Below are 25,264 nucleotides of genomic sequence, written 5' to 3' on the forward strand. Positions count from 1 at the left end.
CCAGAGAATTCCACAAAGGAGCCTGGCAGGCTCCAGTCCACGAGGTCACAAAGAGTCAGACACGACTGAGCAACTAATTTATTTTTACTTTTTTTATAGTATATTAATTAGAATTCTTAACCTTTGAAAGTGAAAGTCACTCAGTTGTGTCCAACTCTTTGTGACCCCATGGACTATAGCCCGCCAGGCTCCTCTGTCCATGGGATTCTCCAGGCAAGAATACTGCGGTGAGTTGCCATTTCCTTCTCCAGGGGATCTTCCTGACCCAGGGATCAAACCCGGGGCTCCTACATTGCAGGCAGATTCTTTGACCATCTGAGCCACCAGGGAAGCCTTAGAAACCTTAATTTCTAGTGAAAACAAAGAAGTAAGAACTGAACTGAAGCAATTGTAAACTGTTTGTTATACCAGCATTTTCAAATACATTTCATAATGTATACTGTATTTTTACATGCATTATTAGAAATAATCTGTTTCTAGAAACATACATTTCCTCATAGCATAATTTCTCTTTTTCTCAATGTGGTATAAGCCATGTTTCTAGTAGACCCAAACATCTTCAGGTGTTTGTAATAAAAAGATAAGCTCGAGGGGCCTGAGGGTGGGGACTGTCTGGGTAACCCAACCAAAGAACTAATCCAGGGTGGAGACCAGAAACAAAGGATGTTGAATGTATCTTTACATCTTTACTTGCCATCTGTACGTCTTTGGTGAGGCGTCTGTTTAGGTCTTTTGTCCATTTTTAAATTGGGCCATTTATTTTATTATTGGTGAGTTCTAAGAGTTCCTTGCATATTTTGGGTTACAGTCTTTCATCAAAAACATCTTTTGTGAATGTTGTCTTCCAGTCTATGCCTTGTCTTCTCATCCTCTGGACGTGGTCCTCTGCAGAGCAGAAGTTTTAAATTTTTTCCCTTCAGTTTCACTGACATGTAGTTGACGTTGTTGTTTAGTTGCTAACTTGTGTCCGACTCCTTGTAACGCTATGGACCATAGCCCGCCAGGCTCCTCTGTCCCTGGAATTCTCCAGGCATGAACATTGGAGGGGGTTGCCATGCCCTCCTCCAGGGAATTTCCTGACCCGGGGATTGAACCCGTGTCTCTTATGTACCTCTCCTGCACTGGTAGGCAGTTTCTTTACCACTAGGGCTACCTGGGAAGCCGCCCAGCAGGCTAGGCCCTGGTAAAGTAGTTTCTTCTGAGGGCAGGCTTTGTTCAGAAAAGAGTGCTCTGGTGTGTTTCAAGTGGCTCCCTCCCCCTGCTCTACCTAAAGCATGAGGGGAATTTTCTCTAGTATTCAGTGTGGACCTGGTAGAGTCTATGGAGGTAACGCTCACAGAAGTATGGGAACCCCCTATGACTAGGTCCCCCTGGATCTTCTAGCTTTCAGACTTGCCTAGACAAAGCTACCAGCAATTTGATTACAGTTCAGGTTTTCTTACCCTGGCACTGGTCCCCTCAGAGGTTTCTGCTTATCTCTGGGGCTATTTTTGATGATGAAAAGGGAGAGGACTGTTCTCAGGTATCAGTCAAAATTCCTGAAACTTGTGAAGCCATCAAAGAGGAAGGGTGGGGCCTGAAAGGACCTGGACACAGGAAAGGTTGGTCCTGATGGGAAGGACAGCTGCTGGGAGGGGAGGGGCAGCGGTGGGGGGGGCAGAAGAAAGTGAAAGGAGAACCGGAGCCTCTTGCATCCTCCAAACATTTGTTGCATTGTTCTCTTCCTCTCCATCACACAGGAAGCACAAATAAAAACAGAGATGACGCCTCCTCAGAGAGGCTTTCATGACCATAGATCTGAAGTGGCCTGTCTCTCCTCTACCTGTAGCTTTCATCACTGTTTAGCACAATGTGTGTGTATATGTGTTGTATGTGTGTGTATGTGTGTCTTTGTGTGTCTGTGTGTGTCTGTGTGTATATGTGTGTGTGTATGTGTTGTATGTGTGTGTGCGTGTCTCTGTGTGTATGTGTGTGTGTCTCTGTGTGTATGTATGTGTGTCTCTGTGTGTATATGTGTGTCTGTGTGTGTCTGTGTGTGTGTGTCTGTGGGTGTATGTGTGTATCTGTCTGTGTGTCTTTGTGTGTATGTGTGTGTGTCTCTGTGTCTGTGTGTGTGTGTCTGTGTGTGTATGTGTGTGTGTCTGTGTGTATGTGTGTGTCTGTGTGTCAGTGTGTGTGTTTCTGTGTGTATGTGTGTGTGTGTGTGTGTTAGTTCCTTAGTCGTGCCTGACTCTTTGTGACCCTATGGACTGTAGGCCACCAGGTTCCTCTGGATCTTCCCCACCCGGGGATAGAACCTGGGTCTCCCGCACTGCAGACAGATTCTTTACCGTCTGAGCCACCAGGGAAGCCTGTTTAGCACACTCTGGTGTATTTGTTTGTTAGGGTTCATTGTCCATCTCCCAACACTAGAGCCGGCACTCTGTGGAGCAGGGAGCTGCTCCTACCGCAGCACACAGCAGCGCCTAGCATACAGTAAATGTTTGTTGAATGACTGAATGAGAGGCCAGAGGCTAAGAATCATGTCCTCTTCTCCCCTGGTGCCTCAAGACTCTACTCATGGAGGAGTTTCTGGCTAGACAGGCTCCAAGCCAGGTCCCTCCCCCTGGGCAGTCTTGCCTGACTAGCTGACCATCTGAGCACTTAGCCACAGTGACCGCAAAGTCAGCCTCCGTGTCACAGACGAGGATGTCCCCGTTTCGCATGTGCCTCTTCACAGCCTCTTTGACTTTGTGCATTCCAAGCTTGTCGCCTTTGTCACCGACTCCTGAAGGAAAGGGAACCAAGTCGGGGAACAGGATCAGGCAAAATGAAGGGTGGTTGTGGGGCAGGGCAGCTCCTTCCCACGTGCCTCAGGGTGAGAAAAGGGGTTGGCCTGGATACATTTCAGACAACCAGGAGATGCTGTATTTCTTCCGGTATTCTAGAAACTTCTCTAGTTAAAGACAAGTTGAAGGCTCAATGACAACCTAGAGGGATGGAATTGTTGCAGTGGAAAAGAAAAAAGAGGAATGAGTTTTCTCTTTCCCTTTCCTGAGAACAAAGAGGCTAAAGAGAACAGTGAGTGAGCAGGACTGAACAGTCCTAGTTTTTGGGTTTTTTTTTTTAACTTTAACTGCTCCTAACTCTGCATGTCTGTAACTAAGTTTGCTTTTCTGTCCCCTAACTCTGTAAGAGCTACATTTTGCACCTATTTTTCCTTTGACTCTATGCTAGATACATCTTGCATCTGATGTTTACCCTTACAACACCCTTCCCCTTGTAGTTACATATCAGAAAGAAGGCCACAGAGCCACCGGACTGCCAGACTCAATTACTGGGTTACTGATGCCAGCCTATGACTCTCTTTGAAACAATGCAAGAGGAGAAAACCAACACCTTTGTTGCTCATCACTGACTCCTGATTGCAAGCCCTCATCTTATATCAGCCCCTAGACTCCTCGTGGTGGTGGGAGACACAGTTCTGGAGGCATGAGCCTACTGGGTTCCCCCCTCCACCAGCTGAGAATTAAAGCCACCTTTCTATTTCCTCCAAACTCTGTCTCCATAATTTTTACTTGGCTTCGGTGGGCAGAGAAAGTCAAGATTTGGGTCAGTAACAGGATGGGGTAGGAGGTGGGAGTGTTGTAGCCACGCGTTCTGGGAAACAAACTCACTCAGAAGGACAATGCAGATAGTGGAGTGCAGTTTATTACACCGGCGGGACTAAGGCAGAGTCTCCTCTTAGCCAAGAACTCCAACCAGTTTTTCTGAAAACCTTATATGCCTTAAGTGTACATGCCCAAACCCACCTCCCCAAATTCCCTGAAACTAGTCTGAACAAAGGAAGAGAAAGATACAATCAAAGTTAACCCGTGATTTATATGCCTTAAGCCTAGGTAGTTAACAGTGGACAACTATCAATAAGCCTGTGGTCATACCCCAATAAGCATAATAGAATTTATTATTCTATTCAGTTACACAGATAATTAGGGTATTCTTTTAGGCAATGGAGAGTCTAGGTATGAGCCGTGGGGTTCTTCCATCGGTATATCGTTTCCATAAATACTGGACGTATAGCTCAAAGTCCACAGTCCGGCCCAAAATGGAGTCCTGCTTTCAAGATGGAGCCTGTTCTGTCTGTTTCCTCCTACAGGAGGGAGGCTCAAGAGAGAGGGGACATATACATATACTGTGGCTGATTCATGGTGATGTACAGCAGAAACCAACACAATAATGTAAAGCAATTGTCCTTCAATTAAAAATTAAACAAAAACAAGTTGATGGACTACCCTGGTGGTCCAGTGGTTAAGAATCCACCCGAATGCAGGCAACATGGGTTCGATCCCTGGTCTGGGAAGATTCCACATGCCTTGGGGCAACTAAGCCCTCGTGCCACAGTTTCTAAGCCTGAGCACCACTGAAGCCCGCACCACCAGAGCCTGCGCTCAGTAAGGAGAAGGCACTGCAATGAGAAACCCACGCACCACAAACTGGAGAGTAGCCCCTGCTCACCGCAACTAGATAAAGCCCACGCACAATGAAGACCCAAGCGCGGCCAAAAGTTAATTAATTAATAAAAAATGAGTAGAGGTTTGGAACTCAACAATGTGGCTGTATCCCCTTTTAGAGCACATTCTCCAATCACAGATGGAGTGCCCTCTATGTTGAAGGTGCCAGGTCCACGGGAGATGGTGACACCCAGGACTCGGTCTCCTTTCTAGTGGCTCCTGCACAGGGTATGGCCGCAAGACCCTGAGTCCCATTAGTTTGACCAGACAGCATTCTATTTGCAGATGGGAACTGGCATAGGTTGTTAAAGTCAATTCTGTAATTAAAAGGCTTCTGTCTCAAGTATGTGAAATGTATGCGTGTCAGTTAATTTTAATTTACACCAGATGGGCGCCTGGTTAATGCCTGTAAAGTAGCCTGATCAGAAATTCACACCCCACAGGTGGCCGGTTAGCATTTGAAAGAGACCACAATTGAAAGACCCATCTGATAGGCAGCAGAAGGTTTGTTAATTAGCATAATAAATGCTAGAATAAATATGTCAAAATAAGTAAGTGTTAGAAATTATTTAATTCATTGGTGAAATAAATGGTGTTCAAGATAGGTGAATTGGCTAAAAATAATTATTGGCTAAACATAATTGGCTAAAGATAATTACCAGTCAATGCCACTTTTACCAGAAAATGAAAAAATCTATTAATAACAAGCCCTGTAGCCTGCACCCTTTCAGGCGGCACCCTAGGAACTGGTCCTGCGTCCAGGTATTTCTGGAGGATTTTATAGACTAGAGGTCAGCTGATCCTGCCTCCAGAAGGTGGTTGCAGCTGCCTCTAGATAACCGTTCACCAAGATGCTTGTGGCTCAGACAGTAAGGAATCTGCCCACAATGAAGCAGACCTGGGTTCAATTCCTGGGTTGTGAAGGTCCCCTGGAGAAGGGAATGGCAACCCACTCCAGTATTCTTGCCTGGAAAATTCCATGGATGAAGGAGCCTGGCGAGCTGCAGTCGATGGGCTCACACAGATCCAGCATAAATTCAGAATTAACCCTTTCTGGTTACACCAGTGCCTCAAGGACCGATGGTCCGCCCCCCACCCCCAGCCTGCAGAATGCTGTGGGACGGTTTTCGTGTCTGTTCCTACAACAATGTGGAAGAACCACCAGAGGCGAGATTTCACTGCGTGAAGGTGGAGAGAGGTCTGGAGCCAGCTCAGCGGGGGCTTCAGAGACCTGGCGCCTTGTGCTCACTGTGAATGACCAGGCGCCTCAGGTCCACACCCTGAGGAGTTTTCTCAGAAGAGTTTTCTAGATCCACGACAGCCCACTGAACGAAAGAAAATAATGACACAGCATCGGTAGCTTGTCTGTTTCTCTCTCTGCCCTTCAGCATCTTAAATTCATCCTGCTCACTCCTGAGGTCTGTCCGTCTGTGCCCTCGATCTCCTCACTTCACAGGGTCTCGGACAGGGCCCAGGTAGTGAGTGGGAGGTGGGTGTTCCTGATTCTCAGTTGAGTGCAATTCCATGACAGGGCAACTGCCTGTGGGGCTGAGGAATCGGGGTGTGGATGGAGCAGAGGAGACAAAGGGGCACCCCCAGGAGGGGTAGTGGGCCGAGTTACCAGGAGGGGGCTGGGCAGCCACAGGAGGGGCCGGGGATCCTGAGGCCAAGAGAAGGGTCCACCAAGTCGGTAGCCTGAGAACATCAACAGCTGGCTCCACCTGCTTCCTCCGGGATCTTGGGGACTCATTAGGGGGAATCGCACAGGTCTGAGGGCCATTAAGTGAGGGCTTCTTCGGACCCCTGGGGCCCCTTCCAATGCAGAATCTCCTTCCCCCCATCCTGCCCTGGGAGGCTTCCCCCCAGGCTTCAGGTCCTCACCCACCCAGCCCTGAGAGGCAGGAAAGGAGGAAGCCAGTTTTGCTGTGGGCACCACACCCAAGGCCTTTCTGGGAAAGACCTGGGAGATTGGCAGAAATTTTCTACGCAGCCAGGAAGGCTTTCATTGTCTCATCAAAACCTCAAAAAGCCAAAGGCAACTAATGAGTCTGGGAAACACTCAGAACTGTTTGAATGCAGAGAACAAGTAAATATGGAACGACAAACACGCCTTAATTGCCCCTACAGGCTGATTTCCATCCCAGGGGAGACACGCTGGTGTTCCAGTTACATCAAGCCTTTCAGAAATTCATAAAGGTAACCCGATCCCATGAAGCATGTCAGGTGAGACCCCAGGAGTCCGACCCCTACTCCTAATTAACTAGGGAACAGCGAGACACTTTTCGGAAACTGTACCTTCCTTACCTACAGATTTATGTATTTCTTTATTTTGTTAAATAAGTATTTGAAGACTTTTTTGATGTGGACCATTTTTAAAATTCGTATTGAATTTGTTACAATATCATTTCTCTTTCATGTTTTGGTTTTCTGGTCATGAGGCGTGTGGGGTCTTAGCTCCCCAACCAGGGATCAAACTCACACCCCCTGCATTGAAAGGCAAAGTCTTAACCACTGGACCACCAGGGAAGTCCAATACAGGTTTTAAAAGTGGCTTAATCAATACAATTTTTATGAAACCTCTTTGAATACTATAAAGTTCTGTACAAACACAAATGATCACATTATTACATTATTAGCTATCAAAATATCACACTGACCATAAATTTAAAATATACTTAAAATTAATATACTTCATAAGATGACACAGAACACATATGGTGCATTCATCTTGTATGAGCGAAATAATATGCCAGGCCTTGATTTTAGTAGTCATTATTATTAGTTTTGATGTTTTAGAGTTGGACAAATAGAATATGCTTGGTTAAACGTCATTTCCCTTTCTGGCTCTTGTAAACACTGGATTTCAGAGTCGTTATTGCCTATACTGACCAGAATAAACAAAGACCATTTCTGGAGTGGAAAACAATGGTCCCATATAACTCCTTCCTGTCATTTGTTCAACAGTCAATTAAAAAGGCATTTCGTGCTGATATTTTCTTGTGGAATTCTCAGTGCTCCTTGCTTTCCAGTTGACGAGATTCCAGGAATCTTGTGTGCACCAAGGAAGAGGTCATCCATAGGGTCCCCCAAGAGCTTGACGTTCCTCTTCCTCGCGTTGGAGAAGTGGCAGCCCTTTCCGCATGCTCGATTGCCACCAGACGGTCAAACCTGCCAGGGGGCAAGGGCACAGGGCCCTTGTGGAGAGCCAGGTGCCTGGCAGGATCACACTTTCCCGTGCTTGTGCGCGAAGGACCCTTCTTTCTCTTTTTATTCCTCCAGAACTTGGTTGCATGTCCACTGTGTGCCAGAGCCTGTGCTGGGGGCTACCCTATCAGATCCATTTGAGAAACAGCATCAGAATCTTTAGCACTGTGTTAGAGTCAGAGGCTGTGAGAGCAGGGAGGCCATGGTGGACGCTGCTGGTACCCCAGCCAGGTCTCTATTAACCAGCAGGGCAGCCAAAACCCAGTGGGGTGAGTGTTGGCTGCTACTGGCTCATTGTTGCCCTCTTCCAGGATCTTGTTTTCTTTACAGACACAAAATAGACTAAATTATCTCGGTTATGTCTGACTCTGTGACCTTATGGACCGTAGCCCACCAGGCTACTCTGTCCATGGGATTCTCCAGGCAAGAGTACTGGAGTTGGTTGCCATGCTCTACTCTAGGGGATCTTCCTGACCCAGGGATCAAACCTGCATCTCTTACATCTCCTGAATTGGCAGGCAGTTCTCTAGTACTAGTGCCACCTGGGAAGCCCTCAAAACAGACTAAAAAGGAATCGAAATGGAAGACAGACGACTGTAACCCAAGATAAACTTCTTTAGACAGGAGAGAGAGAAAGGAGGGCCACAGATGTGACAGTGGTTAAGAAAGCGGGTGGTGGAATCAGATCCCACAATCAGGCTCTAGGTCCCGGTGCTGCTGGCCTTGGGTGAGTAGTTAAACCCTTGAACCTTCAGTTTCTGCATAGGTAAGATGACCTAACAATAGTGCCTGCCTCATACAGTGTCGAAAGGGTTAAGTGAGAAAATGTATGAGAGCATAGACCTCCACACCTACTCAGGGCTGGGTTAGTGGTTGTGGCTTCTATCATGATTGGGAGAAATACTGTTTTAATCACCTAAGAACATGAAAATTGCACTTGTACATCTCTTTAAATACCCCCATGATGGAATTCTTTAATATCTTTTTTTCTTTTTATTGGAGGCTAATTATTTTACAATATTATATTGGTTGGTTTTGCCATACATTGACATGAATCCGCCCCGGGTGTACATGAGTTCCCCCTCCCGAACCCCCCTCCCACCTCCCTATTCTTTATTTTTTATTTTATTTTTTTTTAATTGAAATTGCAAACCACAAGAAAGATGTATTTGTTTCAATAATTTACAAATGATTAATCCACCGATTCCCATCTTAAAACCGTGTGTATGCCTCATGTCACCTCTTCAGGGCCTTGTTATTCAACTTCTGTTGGAGACACTCTCCCTTTCACAGCACACGGCACCCCACAGGGCTGCTTGTCCGCCTGGTGTCGTTATGGATTTGGAGGTCGGGCATCAGGCTGACCCCAGAGCAGAGGGAGGCTGACTCGCCTCATTCCTCAGGTGCCAAATAAACTGGTGTTTGGTCCATCATTCCAAGGTCCAGTGAGCCTCTGATCCTCCTGTGAGCCCTGCTACCTGCATTCCCTTCCTTCTCCCTAACTCCTTCTAGAAATGTCTGTGCCCAACAGAGTGGAAAACAAGAAACTACAAGGTCCATCATGTTAAGGAATATTCATTATTGCAGTAGATGCTTGAGCATTACCATGTCCAAGGCTCTGGGTATATGAATCAGAGGAGTAAGAAGGTCATTTCCTGCCCCAGGGGGTGTACAGATCAAGTTGACCCTGCTTCTGAATCCTGCTGCTGCTGCTGCTAAGTCACTTCAGTCGTGTCCGACTCTGTGTGACCCCATAGACGGCAGCCCACCAGGCTCCCCCGTCCCTGGGATTCTCCAGGCAAGAACACTGGAGTGGGTTGCCATTTCCTTCTCCAATGTGTGAAAGTGAAAAGTGAAAGTGAAGTCGCTCAGTCGTGTCCGACCCTTAGCGACCCCATGGACTGCAGCCTACCAGGCTCCTCCATCCATGGGATTTTCTAGGCAATAGTACTGGAGTGGCTTGCCATTGCCTTCTCCGTCCCTATTCTTTAATATCTTAACTGCTATGGAAAACGGCACAGAGATTACTCAAATGACCCATATGATCCAACAGTTCCATTTCTGGGTACAGGTGCCAGAGTATTCTTTGAAACCCCAAAGAATTGAAAGCTGAGTTTCAAAGAAGTATTTATGCACCTGTAGCAGCATGATTCACATTAAGTAGAAGGTGGATGCTACCCACATGTACACTGACGGATGAACAAATAAGCAGAATTGCTCTGTACATACAAAGGGCCGTTATTCAGCCTTAAAGAGGAAGGAAATTCTGACGTGTCATTCAGTTCAGTGCAGTTCAGTCACTCAGTTGTGTCTGACTCTTTGTGACCCCATGAATCACAGCACACCAGGCCTCCCTGTCCATCACCAACTCCCGGAGTTTACCCAAACTCATGTCCATCGAGTCGGTGATGCCATCCAGCCATCTCATCCTCTGTCGTCCCCTGCTCCTCCTGCCTTCAGTCTTTCCCAGGATCAGAGTCTTTTCCAGTGAGTCAGCTCTTCGCATCAGGTGGCCAAAGTATTGGAGCTTCAGCTTCAGCATCAGTCCTTCCAATGACTATTCAGACTGATTTCCTTTAGGATGGACTGGCTGGATCTCCTTGCAGTCCAAGGAACTCTCAACAGTCTTCTCCAACACCACAGTTCAAAAGCATCAGTTTTTCAGTGCTCATCTTTCTTTATGGTCCAACTCTCACATCCATACAAGACTAATGGAAAAACCATAGCTTTGACTAGATGGACCTTTGTCGGTAAAGTAATGTCTCTGCTTTTTAATATGCTGTCTAGGTTGGTCATAGCTTTTCTTCTAAGGAGCAAGCATCTTTTAATTTCATGGCTGTAGTCACTATCTACGTGATTTTGGAGCCTAAGAAAATAAAATCTGTCACTGTTTCCATTGTTTCCCATCTATTTGCCATCAGGTGATGGGACCAGATGCCATGATCTTTGATTTTTGATTGGTGAAAGTTTTTTTTTTTTTTTTACAAAAGTTTATTCTTAAATGTACAATAGGTTCCAAGACAACACTTCATTCTAGCTATAGGTGGCAACATATTATGGCAGGGAATCCAGGTTTTTAAACAGGAATGGAACTAAGGGTCATCATTGCCTCAGGCACAAGGAACAGCTTACTTTTTGCCAGATTTCTTAATTCCACCGGTGGCCAGGGGGCCTTTCCCCGCGGCCTTTGCTTTTAGCTCCTCGAGTTTCTTCTGCTCCTCCTTCTGCTTCTGCTTGAATGCCTTATCTTCCTCGTCCATCTCCTTGGCTTGCTTCTTGGGCTGTTTCAGGGGCTTCTTCTTGCCACCTTCGCGGCCCGACATGGCGCCTGCCGCCCCTTCCCCAGACCCTGCCACCGGAAGCGGAGCTGATTGGTGAAAGTTTTAAGCCAGCTTTTTCACTCTCCTCTTTCACTTTCATTAAGAGGCTCTTCAGTTCCTCTTCGCTTTCTGCCATAAGCATGGTGTCATCTGCATGTCTGAGGTCTGGTAATCTTGATTCCAGCTTGTGCTTCATCCAGTACAGCATTTTGCATGATGTACTCTTCATATAAGTTAAATAAGCAGGGTGACAATATATAGCCTTGACACACTCCTTTCCCAATTTGGAACCAGTCTGTTCTTCCACGTCTGGTTCTAACTGTTGCTTCTTGACCTGCATATAGCTTTCCCAGGAGGCAGGTAAGGTGTAACATGCATGAATTTTGAGGATATTTTAAGTGAAATAAGTGAGTCACCAAAATGACAAACACGGAATGATTTCACTTATGTGGGAGACTAAAATAGTCAAATTCTTAAACACACAAAGTAGGATGGTGGTTTCCAGGGACTGGTGGGAGGGGGATTATTCCTTAATGGGGACAGAGTTCCAGTTTGGGAAGATGGAAAAGTTCAAGAGATGGATGGTGGTGATAGTACACAACAATGTGAATATACCTTATTATCACTGAACCACACACTAAAAAATGGTTAAAGATTTACATTATGCATGTTTCATTAGTAACACAATATTAAAAAGTCTGAACTCTGAGTGCTTTTTTTCTGGATATTTTTTTTAAAAGAACAAAAATTGGGCTTCCCTGGTGGCGGCTCAGTGGTAAAGAATCCGCCTTCCAATTGCAGGGGACACAGGTTCTATCCCTGGTCCAGGAAGATCCCACATGCTCAAGACACTCTGCCCATGAGCTGTAACTACTGACGCCTATGCACCTAAGCCCTGCTCCACAAGAGGAGAAACCACTGCAGTGAAAAGCCCCTGCACCGCAGCTGGAGAGCAGCTTCCACTTGCTGTGACTGTCAAAGGCTCTTGAGCAACGGGGACCCAGCACAGCCTCTAAAAAAACACAAAAACAAAATCTACATGCCTGTCCATGTCCTTTTGTTGTGCTAGAAGATGGTATATCACGTATGCTTGGATGGCAGGCCACGGAGTAGGCGTTAGGATGTGGTCCTGAGGCTACATGTTCAGTGTCAGAAAAGGCAGTCCCTTTTCCTGAGAAGCAGAACCAGGAAGAGGAAGGAGCTCTGACCCTGAATTCCAGCTAGACTTACATCAATGATGGTGAAAAGGCAGTTCAGAACAAGAGCTCCAGTCGAGATGAATATATCTTCTGTTCTGGACTTTCCCTTCGGGGAACTCGTTTCATACCACATGAAGGTGGATTGATGCTTTTAGGCCATAAGGGTCCATTTAACTACAGTGGGAAAGTAATAGAGTCCTGGGAAGAGTTAATGCATCTTGTCCAAAAACAGTGAAATCCTCTCTCCCCACTATCAGATTGGGCTCACCTCCCTCCACTCAGCAAACAGAGCAACACTGGTGTTATCTGGCATCGGGGGTCCCACCCTGGAGAATTCTCTAGTTTCTCTGAGTTGCCAGAGCTTTGTTTGTATGCCAACTATTTGGAGAATGTAAACATTTCTAATATACATCACGGGCTTCCCAGGTGGCGCTGGTGGTAAAGAACCCACCTGCCAATGCAGGAGACACGGGTTTGGTCCCTGGATTGAGAATATCCCCTGAAGATGGAAATGGCAACCCACTCCAGTATTCCTGCCTGGAAAATCCCATGGACAGAGGAGCCTGCAAGGCTACAGTCCATGGGATTGCAAAGAATCAGACACAAGCGAGCACGCACGAGCACACAGGAGAGAGCATATAATTAAGAAGTATTTTTCAAGATGTTTGACCACTGCACAGTGAAAAAATACACCAGGTTTCACCAGAGAGTACTTACCATTACTATATAAGCAATACAAGGATGCTTCTATTTCATTTTTCAAAGGTGCTGGTTAACCCCCACTGAAATGATTTCACTTTTCTCTAATGGGTCATAACTCAGTTTGAGAAACTGCTAGTCTTTTTTTTTTCAATAATTTCCCTATCTTCTCCCTTTATTAGCAATATATGCCACCTTCCAGAGACTTGAGATTTCCAGAGATCCTCTGCAAAGCCCCTAGACACCTTGAACACCCCCCACCCCTGCTTCCCTGCTGCCTCATTGGTGAGTCTGGCCCATCAGAACCCTGAGCTCCTGGCTCTGTCCTCTCTGGAGGGCTGAGGTGTGCAGATATTTTGTTGTCAAAGTTAATAGCACCTGGGCTTCTCCACTGTCACCCATTTAAACTGGGATGAGACACACATACCTGGGTGACTTGGGGTCTCCGTCTCTGCACAGAAATGCCTGAGCAGCTCCTACTGATCTGCCCTGGTAAGTTAATATTGGGATCGACGTCTTCAGAACGCCTTGGGAATAAAGGCAAAGGGTGGAGCCATCAGCGCTAGTGTTGCATTTGGGGAACTCATGCTGGCTTTAAGAGCTTCCTCAGAAAGCATCATTACCATTACTGAATGACGTCAACCTGCAGAATAATTTGCTAGGTAAGCCAAGATTTGACATGGAGAATATAAGTTTACTTTCCTTGTTGTTCAGTCACTCAGTCATGTCTGACTCTTTGTGACCCCCACAGACTGCAGCATGCCAGGCTTCCCTGACCTTCACTATTTCCTGAGTTTGCTCAAACTCATGTCCACTGAACTGATGATTCCATCCAAGCATCTTATTCTCTGTTGCCCCTGTCTCTTCCTGCCCTCAGTCTTTCCCAGCATCAGGGTTTTGTTCCAATGAGTCAGCTCATAAACATTTACTTTTAGTCCCCAGTTTCCAAGGCATACCATTCAATATTACAGTAATCCAGGCCTATGCCCCAACCAGTAACGCTAAAGAGGCCGAATTTGAACGGTTCTATGAAGACCTACAAGACCTTTTAGAACTAACACCCAAAAAAGATGTCCTTTTCATTATAGGGGACTGGAATGCAAAAGTAGGAAGTCAAGAAACACCTGGAGTAACAGGCAAATTTGGCCTTGGAGCACGGAATGAAGCAGGGCAAAGGCTAATAGAGTTTTGTCAAGAGAACGCACTGGTCATAGCAAACACCCTCTTCCAACAACACAAGAGAAGACTCTATACATGGACATCACCAGATGGTCAACACCGAAATCAGATTGATTATATTCTTTGCAGCCAAAGATGGAGACGCTCTATACCGTTAGCAAAAACAAGACCAGGAGCTGACTGTGGCTCAGATCATGAACTCCTTATCACCAAATTCAGACTTAAATTGAAGAAAGTAGGGAAAACCACTAGACCATTCAGATATGACCTAAATCAAATCCCTTATGATTATACAGTAGAAGTGAGAAATAGATTTAAGGGACTAGATCTGATAGATAGAGTGCCTGATGAACTCTGGGCGGAGGTTCGTGACATTGTACAGGAGACAGGGACCAAGACCATCCCCATGGAAAAGAAATGCAAAAAAGCAAAATGGCTGTCTGGGGAGGCCTTACAAATAGCTGTGAAAAGAAGAGAAGTGAAAAGCAAAGGAGAAAAGGAAAGATATAAGCATCTGAATGCAGAGTTCCAAAGAATAGCAAGGAGAGATAAGAAAGCCTTCCTCAGTGATCAATGCAAAGAAATAGAGGAAAACAACAGAATAGGAAAAACAAGAGATCTCTGCAAGAAAATAAGAGATATCAAGGGAAAATTTCATGCAAAGATGGGCTTGATAAAGGACAGAAATGGTATGGACCTAACAGAAGCTGAAGATATTAAGAAGAGGTGGCAAGAATACACAGAAGAACTGTACAAAAAAGATCTTCACGACCAAGATAGTCACGATAACGTGATCACTGACCTAGAGCCAGACATCTTGGAATGTGAAGTCAAGTGGGCCTTAGAAAGCATCACTACGAACAAAGCTAGTGGAGGTGATGGAATTCCAGTTGAGCTATTTCAAATCTTGAAAGATGATGCTGTGAAAGTGCTGCACTCAATATGCCAGCAAATTTGGAAAACTCAGCAGTGGCCACAGGACTGGAAAAGGTCAGTCTTCATTCCAATCCCAAAGAAAGGCAATGCCAAAGAATGCTCAAACTACAGCACAATTGCACTCATCTCACACGCTAGTAAAATCAGGCTCAAAATTGTCCAAGCCAGGCTTCAGCAATACATGAACCATGAACTCCCAGATGTTCAGGCAGGTTTGAGAAAAGGCAGAGGCACCAGAGATCAAATTGCCAACATCCGCTGGATCATGGAGAGAGCAAGCGAGTTCCAGAAAAACATCTATTTCTGCTTCACTGACTATGCCAAAGCCTTTGACTGTGTGGATCACAATAAACTGTGGAACATTCTGAAAGAGATGGGAATACCAGACCACCTGACCTGCCTCTTGAGAAACCTGTATGCAGGTCAGGAAGCAACAGTTAGAACTGGTCATGGAACAACAGACTGGTTCCAAATAGGAAAAGGAGTACATCAAGGCTGTATATTGTCACCCTGCTTATTTAACTTATATGCAGAGTACATCATGAGGAAACTGGGCAGGAAGAAGCACAAGCTGGAATCAAGATTGCCAGGAGAAATAAAACCTCAGATATGCAGATGACACCACCCTTATGGCAGAAAGTGAAGAAGAACTAAAGAGCCTCTTGATGAAAGTGAAAGAGGAGAGTGAAAAAGTTGGTTTGAAGCTCAACATTCAGAAAACTAAGATGATGGCATCCAGTCCCATCATTTCATGGCAAATAGATGGGAAAACAGTGGCAACAGGGGTCTGACTTTATTTTGGGGGGCTCTAAAATCACTGCAGATGCTGATTGCAGCCATGAAATTAAAAGATGCTTACTCCTTGGAAGGAAAGATATGACCAACATAGACAGCATATTTAAAAGCAGAGACATTATTTTGTCAACAAAGGTCTGTCTAGTCAAGGCTATGGTTTTTTCCAGTGGTCATGTATGGATGTGAGAGTTGGACTATAAAGAAAGCTGAGCACCGAAGAATTGATGCTTTTGAACTGTGGTGCTGGAGAAGACTCTTGAGAGTCCCTTGGACTGCAAGGAGATCCAACCAGTCCATCCTAAAGGAGATCAGTCCTGGGTGTTCATTGGAAGGACTGATGCTAAAGCTGAAACTCCAATATTTTGGCCACCTCATGCGACGAGTTGACTCATTGGAAAAGACTCTGATGCTGGGAGGGATTGGGGGCGGGAGGAGAAGGGGGCGACAGAGAATGAGATGGCTGGATGGCATCAGCGACTCGATGGACATGAGTCTGTGCGAACTCCGGGAGTTGGTGATGGACAGGGAGGCCTGGCGTGCTGTGATTCATGGGGTCGCAAAGAGTCAGACACGACTGAGCGACTGACCCTGAACTGAAATATGTAGGTTGGTAGGCTGGTGTCATGACTCTAGTTCCTAACTTAAGTTGTCATCTGCTCCACACCCCTACCCCCTGACTATCTTCAGGAAAGTTCCAGAAGATAGAGGAAAAGTCTCAGTCTGGTTTTTGAGTTAGCTACTGGCATCAAAAGGATTTCCAAAGTGAACTTGACTCTTAAAAATAGCACATTTTCTAATTATAATAATAAGATATATAGTTGTAGAATATGTGGATACACACACACAAATCCCAGAATAAAATAAAATAGGGTTTTCATTCACGAAACCCCACATAGCCATTTAGGGCAGGATCTCTGTGCATTTGCTGGCTCAGGATAAAGTCTTGTCCAGCCTGAGCTTGTGAGGGCCTGGGATGCAAGCCTGGACCCAGTACTCAAGGTCCCACTGGTTCTACAGGAGCTCCTGGACTGCTCCATGGCCCAGCAGTGGTGCCAAGGGGCAGTTTGGAGGAGATCTGGTCACCCCCCACAAGCTCCATCCCAGTCCCTCACCTTCTCACATAAAGCCAACCCAAACAAGCATGTTGTCTATGTTAAACCATATGGCTGGGACTTCCTTGGAGACTCAGTGGTAGAGAATCCATCTGCCAGTGTAAGGGGACACCGGTTCGACCCCTGATCCAGGAAAATCCCACATGCTGCAGAGCAACTAAGCCCGTGTGCCACAACTACTGAGCCTGTGCTCTAGAGCCTGGGAGCCACGACTACTGACGCCCGCAGGCTCAGCCTGTGCTCTGCAACAAAAGAAGCCGCTGCAATAAGAAGCCTGCACACCGCATCTAGAGAGAGAGAGTAGCCCCGCTCACCGCAAGTAGAGAAAAGCCCAAGCAAAGCGACAAAGACCCAGCACAGCCAAAAAATAAAAATAATATAGAAAAACCCATATGGCCTTGAGACAGCTGCTTCCCACCCCAGCGCCCCCATGTTGTCACCCCACCCCCTTCAGGAGCTGTCGCTGCCACTCCAGTGAGTCGATGGGGCAGGCTGTGGGCGAGGAGTCAGATCACTGTCAGAGATCCTAAAGTGCCCCTCTCCAGCCCCACCCTCTGATTCTCCCACCCCCCATCTAGGGGGAAAGACAAGGAGGCCAGTCGGTCCATCAGGGGATACTCACGAGGCTCATTCTAGTAATATGTGTGACATGACACCCCAGGGGGTGAGGGGCAGTCATGATAAGTCAAAAGACCCAGCTCCTCTGTGCGCTGTGAGGGGAAGCCTGTTGGCCTGGCAAGGGGGCTGAGCAGAGCCAAACAACAGTTCCTGGCTGTGTGACCTTAGCAAGTCACGGAACCTCTCTGAGCTTTGGCTCCCCCTCGGCAGAATGGGGTTTACCAAGCCCAATCCCGGAACTGCTATGGACCCAGGAGCATGCTGTGTGTGAAGAATGGGTCTGGGGGCCTGGCAAAAAGCAGGTGCTGAGTAAAGCCGGCTCTTCGTTTCTTTGACATTGAACAGAGGATACAGGATACTAGTAAGACAGGGCACCAGGGAGCTGCACAGGATGAGGATCATAGCATATCCCCAAGGGGGCCACACAGAGATAAAGAACCCTGGGCAAGGAAGGTCGGGGCAAGAGGGGACCCCACACCTAAGCTGCAAAGAATCGATCTATCACTTTATCTCCAAGCCGGGAATCAATGCCTGAGCTTTCTTCTTTAAACATTTCCCAGGCTTCAGTTCTAAAAAGATAGGAAATCATTGTCATTAAAAGCTCAAATTGCTTCCACTTTCTCCAGCCACTTGAAATAAAAGTTCTGCAAAATCTAGTACAGTCAATTCCAAGTTCGAAGTCACTGTGTGGGCGAGACCCAGTTCTGAGCTGAGGTCCAGCTTGAGCCTTGGCGGTCAGGTGAACAGGAGGACAGAGTGACATCTGAGAAAGTGGGCAGCTGAAACCCCCTGCCAGATGGAAGAGACCCCCGCCCCCCGGCCTGTGAAGCAGTGGGCGCAGCCGGCCAGCCCTTCTCCTTGGTGACAACAGGGTGCTTAGTTTCGCTCCTTCGTCAGTGCTTCTCAGAGGAAGGCCCCCCTCGCTTCCTCTCGAGCCCTGGGCATGGGGTGGCCGTCGGGGTCTGCTCTCAGTCTCCACTCATTTCCTCCATGACCTCATCCAGCATCTTGACTTTGAAGCCATCAATATGCCAACTGCTCTCCAGTTTTTATCTTTTCAGCCCAGACGGCTCTCCTGAACTTGACTCGTAGATCTGACTGCCTGCTGCCTTTCCCACTTGCAAGTCTAATAGGTACCCACACTTGCAGTTACCTGAGCTCGTCTTGCACTCTTTAAAAAAATTTTTTTAATTATAATTGTGGTAAAATACATAACATGTAATTTACCATCTTATCTATTTTTAAGAGTACGTTCTCTGGCATTAAGGACTTTCACATCATTGTGCAAGGATCACCATCATCGATCCCCAGAACTTTTACATCTTCCCAAACTGAAACCCTGAACCCACTAACCACTACCTCCCGCGCTCCACCCCCAGTCCCCAACAACCGCCATTCTCCTTTTTGTCCCTGTGATTTTAATTACTCTGTGTGGGCTTCCCTGGTGGCCCAGATGGTAAAGAATCTGCCTGCAATGCGGGCGACCCAGGTTCGATCCCTGGGTCGGGAAGATCCCCTGGAGAAGGAAATGGCAACCCACTCCATTATCCTTGCCTGAGAAGTCCCATGGACAGAGGAGCCTGGTGGGCCATAGCCCATGGGGTCCCAAAGAGTCTGACATGACTGAGCGACTAACAACAATATCCTCAAGGTTCATTGTGCTGGAGCATGTGTCAGAATTTCCTTCCCTTTTAAAAAAACATTTTCCTTTTTTTTCAACTTTTTTTTTTTCTCCATTTTTTGGCCGAGCCACACAGCATGTGGAATATTAGTTCCCTGACTAGGGATTGAACCCTTTGCATTGTAAGCACAATCTTGACCACCGGACCACCAGAGAAGTCCCTTCCTTATTAAGGCTGCCTAATATTCCATTGTATGTATAGACCAATTGTGTTTACCCATTCATTTGTTAATGGATGCTTGGGACATTTCCACCTTTTGCCTATTGTGAACACTACAGCTGGGTGTGCAAATGGGTGTGGAAATGTCTATTTGAGTCTCTGCTTTCTGTTCTTTTGGGTGCATACCCAGAAGAGGAGTTACTGAATCATACAGTATTTTCTATTTTTAATTTTTTGAGGAACTGCCATACTGTTTTCCACAGCGGCCGCCCCCTTTCACACCCCCACCAACACGGCACAAGTTCAGGCTTGCTCCACAGTCTTCCCCATCCCAGTTCACAGCAACTCCAATCTCTCAGTAACCCTGCCCAAACCTCAGAGCAATCTCCAGTCTCCCATCTCACCCCTGCCTCCAACCCAGCTAGAAATCACAAGTCTACCTTCAAAAACAGACCAATCCGGCTACTTCTCACCACCTCCACCCTTACCATTCGTCTCTCTGGGGTCCCTTGAAACCAGAGTCTGAGACAAAGACTTGGGTGCAGGTGGTTTATTTGAGAGACGATTCCAGGAGGGGGCAGGGACCGTGAGGGCAGGAAGGAGGAAAAACCTACAGGAGGGTTCATGCATTTTCAAGCTCACTGCTCCAGGAAACGGGGTCTCAGTTCCTCTGGGACCAGCATGTCTCCAAAACTCAGGGAGGTGGGTCATTAGCGCCCACCCTCCACAGGTTGAGGGGGCCCTGGAGGCATTAGCCCCCATACTTCCTGGCTGGGTGAATCCCCCAAGGGCACGGGCCTGGTCAGGTCTGTGTGACTCAGAGCTTCCCAGCGCAGCTGTGGCTGAAATCACCAGGGAACAGAAGGACTGGCCACAGGGCACCACTGTCAGCTCCCGCCTGCAATAACCCGGCCCATCTCCTGTCCCTGCCCTTGGCCCTGCTGCCACCCGGGGATCCTTTAAACCTAAGCTGGCCCCACCCTCCTCCACTCTGTGGCTCCCAGGGCAGCCCAGCTATTTACAGTGGCCCTCAAGTCCCTCCCCCATCTGACCCTGTGACCTCTGCACTCCATCCACTCCTCTCGTCCTCTTCCACTCCAGGCCAGTCGTCTGCCTGCTGTCTTGTCTTGAGCCTGCCAGGCCTCTACTCTCCCTGACGGCCACTGTCAAAGCCAGGGACGCTCTTCCTGCAGCCAGCCCAGGCCTCGCTCCTGCATCCCCTTCAAGGAGGCACCCTCTCCAGGAGGTCTTCCCTGACCCTCTTGTTTAAGAGAGCAGCCCACCCCCAGTCCCACCCCCTGGCCCATCGATCCCCATTCTTCTGGTCCTGGTCCACGTTCCCCCGTAGTGTCTCAACTTTTAACACACTATATACGTACTGGATTCTTTTCCTATGTGAAGGCTTCATGGAGTATATATTCTAATGGAGACCATAAACAGCATAGGGAAAGAATACAGTACAGTCTGGTTCAGCCATGGGTCTCAAGAGCCTTAAACAGTGCCTGGCACATAGTAGGTACTCAATACACACTTGTTGTATGAAATGGACTCTGTACATCCAGACACAGCCTTCTAATGTAGCAGGTAAAAGGAGACAAACCAGGCAATCCTAAAGGAAATCAGTCCTGAATACTCGTTGGAAAGACTGTTGCTGAAGCTGAAGCTCCACTGCTTCGGCTGCATGATGCAAAGAGCGGACTCATTAGAAAAGACCCTGTGGTGAGAAAGATTGAAGGCGGGAGGAGAAGGGGACGACAGAGGATGAGATGGTCTGATGGCATCACCAACTGAATGGACATGAGTTTGAGCAAACTCAGGGAGATGGTGAAGGACAGGGAAACCTGGTGTGCCGCATTCCATGGGGTCGCAAAGAGTCGGATACGACTGAGCGACTGAACGAAAACAACAATGTGGCAGGTGCTTCACGATATGCCTAATGGGTGGGAGTCCTTTTTTAGAGGCTAAGTCTGAAAGATGCGTTTTGAATGGACAAGAGAGAGACAGGCAGTGGGAAGCAGGTTGGAGTCACCAGGCCCCCAGCTGCTGCCCAAGTGTCACCGCAGAACAAAGAGTGATGAGGGTCAGCTGTCCACCCTGCAGCCACGGTGGTCCCAGCACACAGACACCAGCGTTCCAGCCTCACATGGGCGGTAGTCTCAGCCCAGATGCCCACCCGGGTGCTGCGGGAACCTGGGCAGCTTGGGGCAACCCACCCATTTGGGCCTTGTGGCCCTGGCTGTCTCAGCCTTTCAACTCCTCTATTCTCCACTATTCTACCACCTAACTTGGGCGTCTAGGGTTGTCCCGGGTTGCTGAGTGTCCTCTGCAGGTCACCCCTGCCTCTCATAGGGCGGCACATGCACAAGTGAGATCATCAAGCCTGGCGGACCTGGGTTCAAATTCCAGCTCATCATCCCCACCTGGGTAAATCACCTGGACCTCTCAGAGTCTGTCTCTTCATCTGTAAAATGGGGATGAAAGTGAAGTGAAAGTCGCTTCACTTGTGTCTGACTCAATGACTGCGTGGACTGTAGCCCGCCAGGCTCCTCTGTCCATGGGATTCTCCAGGCGAGAACACTGGAGTGGGTTGCCATGCCCTCCTCCAGGGGATCTTCCCAACCGAGGGATCAAACCCATGTCTCTTATGTCTCCTGCGTTGGCAGGTGGGTCTTTACCACTAGTGCCATGTGGGAAGCCCCAAATGGGATAATACACCTTATAAAAAGAGGTGTTCTGAGTGTTAAGGAAAACGCCCCGTGTCAAGTGCATAGCACTGTGCCTGGCGCCGGGCGGAAGTTCCACAAACGCTGATTCCCTCCCCCTGCACCCACAAAGGCTTGTCTGTGTAGAGGGATCCCATCCTCTCACTTCACCCTGCTCGGCAGCCTCATCAACAAGCTTCTTGTGCACACTCAAGTCTCTCTGGGTGACAACCATGGAGTCCCCCTTCTCCAAGGCCTGCAGGAAGGCGGCCAGGGCCCCAGCTCCTGGCATGCAGTCTGGAGGCTGGGAGTTGAAATACATGGGGAAGCCGGTGGTGAGGGGCACAGAGCAGCTGTGGGACTGTGCCTGGGAGGCCTGCAGCAGCTCACCTAGACAGCTCACTGATCTCCCCGCTGCCTGAAATTACCCAAAAACGAAATACAGTATGTCCCCTACATTTGAACGTTATAGTGGCAAACTTTCAAAGACACGAACGCATATCCCATCTATGTCGGGCGTGAGTGACACTGCAGCTGGCCCTCAGTCTCCTGCTGACGATCCTTCAGCTCTGCCGTCTCCCACCTTCTCTTCCCCCTCAGTCAGTACCTCTTCTTGCCTGTTCACTCGAAGCCAGCCCCTGGATGCCAGCTGATGTACAGGACTAGTGTACGGTAAGATTAAAAATGTTAATTTTTTGTTTTTTTTTTAATGTATTACTTGTGTGAAAAGTATCATAAACCTATTACAGTACAGTACTGAATAGTTGGTCATGTTTACTGGGTACCTAGGCTAATGCTGTTGGACTTACAAATTCGACTTATGAATACACTCTTGGAACAGAACTTGTTCGTATGTAGGAGACTTACTGTAAAATCACAAAATCATGCAACTATGTTTCAAGTAGAATTTTATGTGAACACTCATTCGGGTTTTTTCTTTGTTTGCGAAGTGGATTTGGGGGTGTGGCAGACCCCTCCTGGTCCAGTCGAGAATGATCACTGGGTAAGGGGCCCACCAGCCTCTCTTTTAGTTAAGTGTGGCCTCGAGACTGGGATTCCCAGGTGGTACTGGCGGTAAAGAGCCCGCCAGCCTAATGCAGGAGACCTAAGAGAGGTGGTTTTGCTCCCTGGGTTGGGAAGATGCCCTGGAGGAGGGCATGGCAATCCACTCCATTTTTCTTGCCTGGAGAATCCCCACGGACAGAGGAGCCTGGTAGGCTACAGTCCACAGGGTCGCAAAACAGTCGGACACGACTGAACGACTAACCAACAACAACAATCCATACAGGGAACACAGAAGGAGGAAGGGAACCAGGGCTGTCTCAGTTGAGGAGTCCCCCAAATCAGACCCTAAGACAAGGGCTTGAGGGCATGAATTTCAGTGGAGAGTGAGCCCAGGAAAGAAGTCAGAAGGTGGAAGAAGGTGAAAAGCCACTGAAGGATGTGTGAGTGAGTGAGTTAACTCTGAAGGCAACCGGGCCTTGATCCTGCTTGAGATCTTCTAAGAAACTGTGGTACCTTAGCCAGTCCTCGGGGATGGTCTGGCCGGAGGACAGGGAGACTGGGCTGTATGCACCACCTCCATCACTGCTGGATGAAGGCTGTCTGTGGGGGTGTGGATGCCTGGCTCTTTCAGCTGCGCATGCCCTGCTGGAGGAGCAGAAAAACCTGAGACCCAAGTGGGAAGCCCACGTGCTGGGAGCACCCACTGCAGCCGCAGTGAACCTGGGGGTTCGGGCGGGGCACCAGCTGCATCTTACAGATGTCACCGTGGCTCCCAAGCCAGTCCCAGAAGGCAGCACAGCCTCCAGAGGCGCATCACACACCAGGGTGCCTTTGTGTACGCTCAGGACACCTCGGGGCATATCTGTGTTGTGGAAGGGGGCAATGTGATTTAGAACTCCCACCCACCCCAGCAGCGGCTGATAGAAAGGGGAGGGGCCTGAGGAACCAAGTGGGCCTGCATTCAAGATGCCTGGACAGGAACACAGGGTGTGGATCCTGGCTATTAAGGAGCAGCTCCAGGTTCAGCATCTGGAAACTCACACATTCAAGTCCAGGCGCTGACGCGTCTCGGCTCTGTGACCCTGACCTTGTCCCTGAGCAGCTGTGGGATCCTGGCCTCCTCCCTTGACTGCTCTCAAAGTCAGTTTTCCTACATGGAGCTAGAGAGTGCTCCAGGTGAAGGAAGGCTGAGAGGCCAGGGCCCCTCACATACTGCCCGAGGGAGTGGAAACAGGAACATTTTCCTAAAGGGTGATTTGTACCTTAGAGTGTACATTCCATTGGAGCCAGCAATTCACTCCCAGGAATTTATCCCACTAAAGTGCTCATGGGTATTTATTCTAATAAAGTGCTCACGGGTCTGCAAATGTGGTCATCAAGTTGTTCTCTGCAGCACTGTTTGTGGTGTCAAACCATCTGCTATTAATAAAATGGTAGAACACTCATGAAATAGAATTCTATGCAAACATTAAGAAGGATGTTGTGGAGACTACTTAATGATACAGAAGGATGCTTAAAATATATTTAAAAGGGATAGAAGCAAGTTCTAAAATAGGATCACAGTATCGGAGAAGGCAATGGCAAGCCACTCCAGTACTCTTGCCTAGAAAATCCCATGGACAGAGGAGCCTGGTAGGCTGCAGTCCATGGGGTCGCTACGAGTCAGACACGACTGAGCGACTTCACTTTCACTTTTCACTTTCACACATTGGAGAAGGAAATGGCAACCCACTCCAGTGTTCTTGCCTGGAGAATCCCAGGGATGGGGGAGCCTGGTGGACTGCCGTCTATGGGGTCACACAGAGTCGGACACGACTGAAGTGACTTAGCAGCAGCAGCAGCAGCATGATTTCACTATTGGAGAAGGAAATGGCAACTCACTCCAGTGTTCTTGGCTGGGAAATCCCATGGACAGAGGAGCCTAGTGGGCTACAGTCCATGGGGTCACAAAGAATTGGACATGACCTAGTGACTAAACAATAACAACAATTCCTTTACATATACATATATATATACACAGACACATACATACAGTGCTTCCCTGGTGGCTCAGACGGTAAAGAATTTGCCTGCAATACAGGAGACTTGGGTTCAATTCCTGGGTCAGAAGGATCCCCTGAAGAAGGAAATGGCTATCCACTCCAGTATTCTTGCCTGGGAAATC

At 47.8% G+C, this 25,264-nt stretch overlaps 2 protein-coding genes across 2 annotated transcripts in view; both read right to left on the minus strand.

Moving 5' to 3' along the window:
* The window catches only part of DGLUCY (D-glutamate cyclase), a 70,517-nt gene that overhangs the window by 9,773 nt on the left and 35,480 nt on the right, over window positions 1-25,264 (minus strand). The window contains 5 exon segments of the mRNA XM_055417581.2: window positions 2,633-2,770; window positions 7,520-7,615; window positions 7,618-7,658; window positions 13,340-13,439; window positions 22,267-22,497. Coding sequence (XP_055273556.2) covers window positions 2,633-2,770; window positions 7,520-7,615; window positions 7,618-7,658; window positions 13,340-13,439; window positions 22,267-22,497 — 606 coding nt within the window.
* LOC148774502 (translation machinery-associated protein 7) lies at window positions 10,686-11,058 on the minus strand. The gene has a single exon (XM_088829776.1). It carries the CDS (start codon window positions 11,015-11,017, stop codon window positions 10,823-10,825), a length of 195 nt encoding a protein of 64 aa, XP_088685902.1. The 5' UTR covers window positions 11,018-11,058; the 3' UTR covers window positions 10,686-10,822.

The sequence above is a fragment of the Moschus berezovskii genome, chromosome 21 (assembly GCF_049115385.1).
Source record: "Moschus berezovskii isolate FMDL1 chromosome 21, NW_MosBer_1.0, whole genome shotgun sequence".
Taxonomy (NCBI): Eukaryota; Metazoa; Chordata; class Mammalia; order Artiodactyla; family Moschidae; genus Moschus; species Moschus berezovskii.

Excerpts from the sequence above, each read along its gene's own strand:
- LOC148774502 (XM_088829776.1), bottom strand. The coding sequence starts at position 11,017 with ATGTCGGGCCGCGAAGGTGGCAAGAAGAAGCCCCTGAAACAGCCCAAG.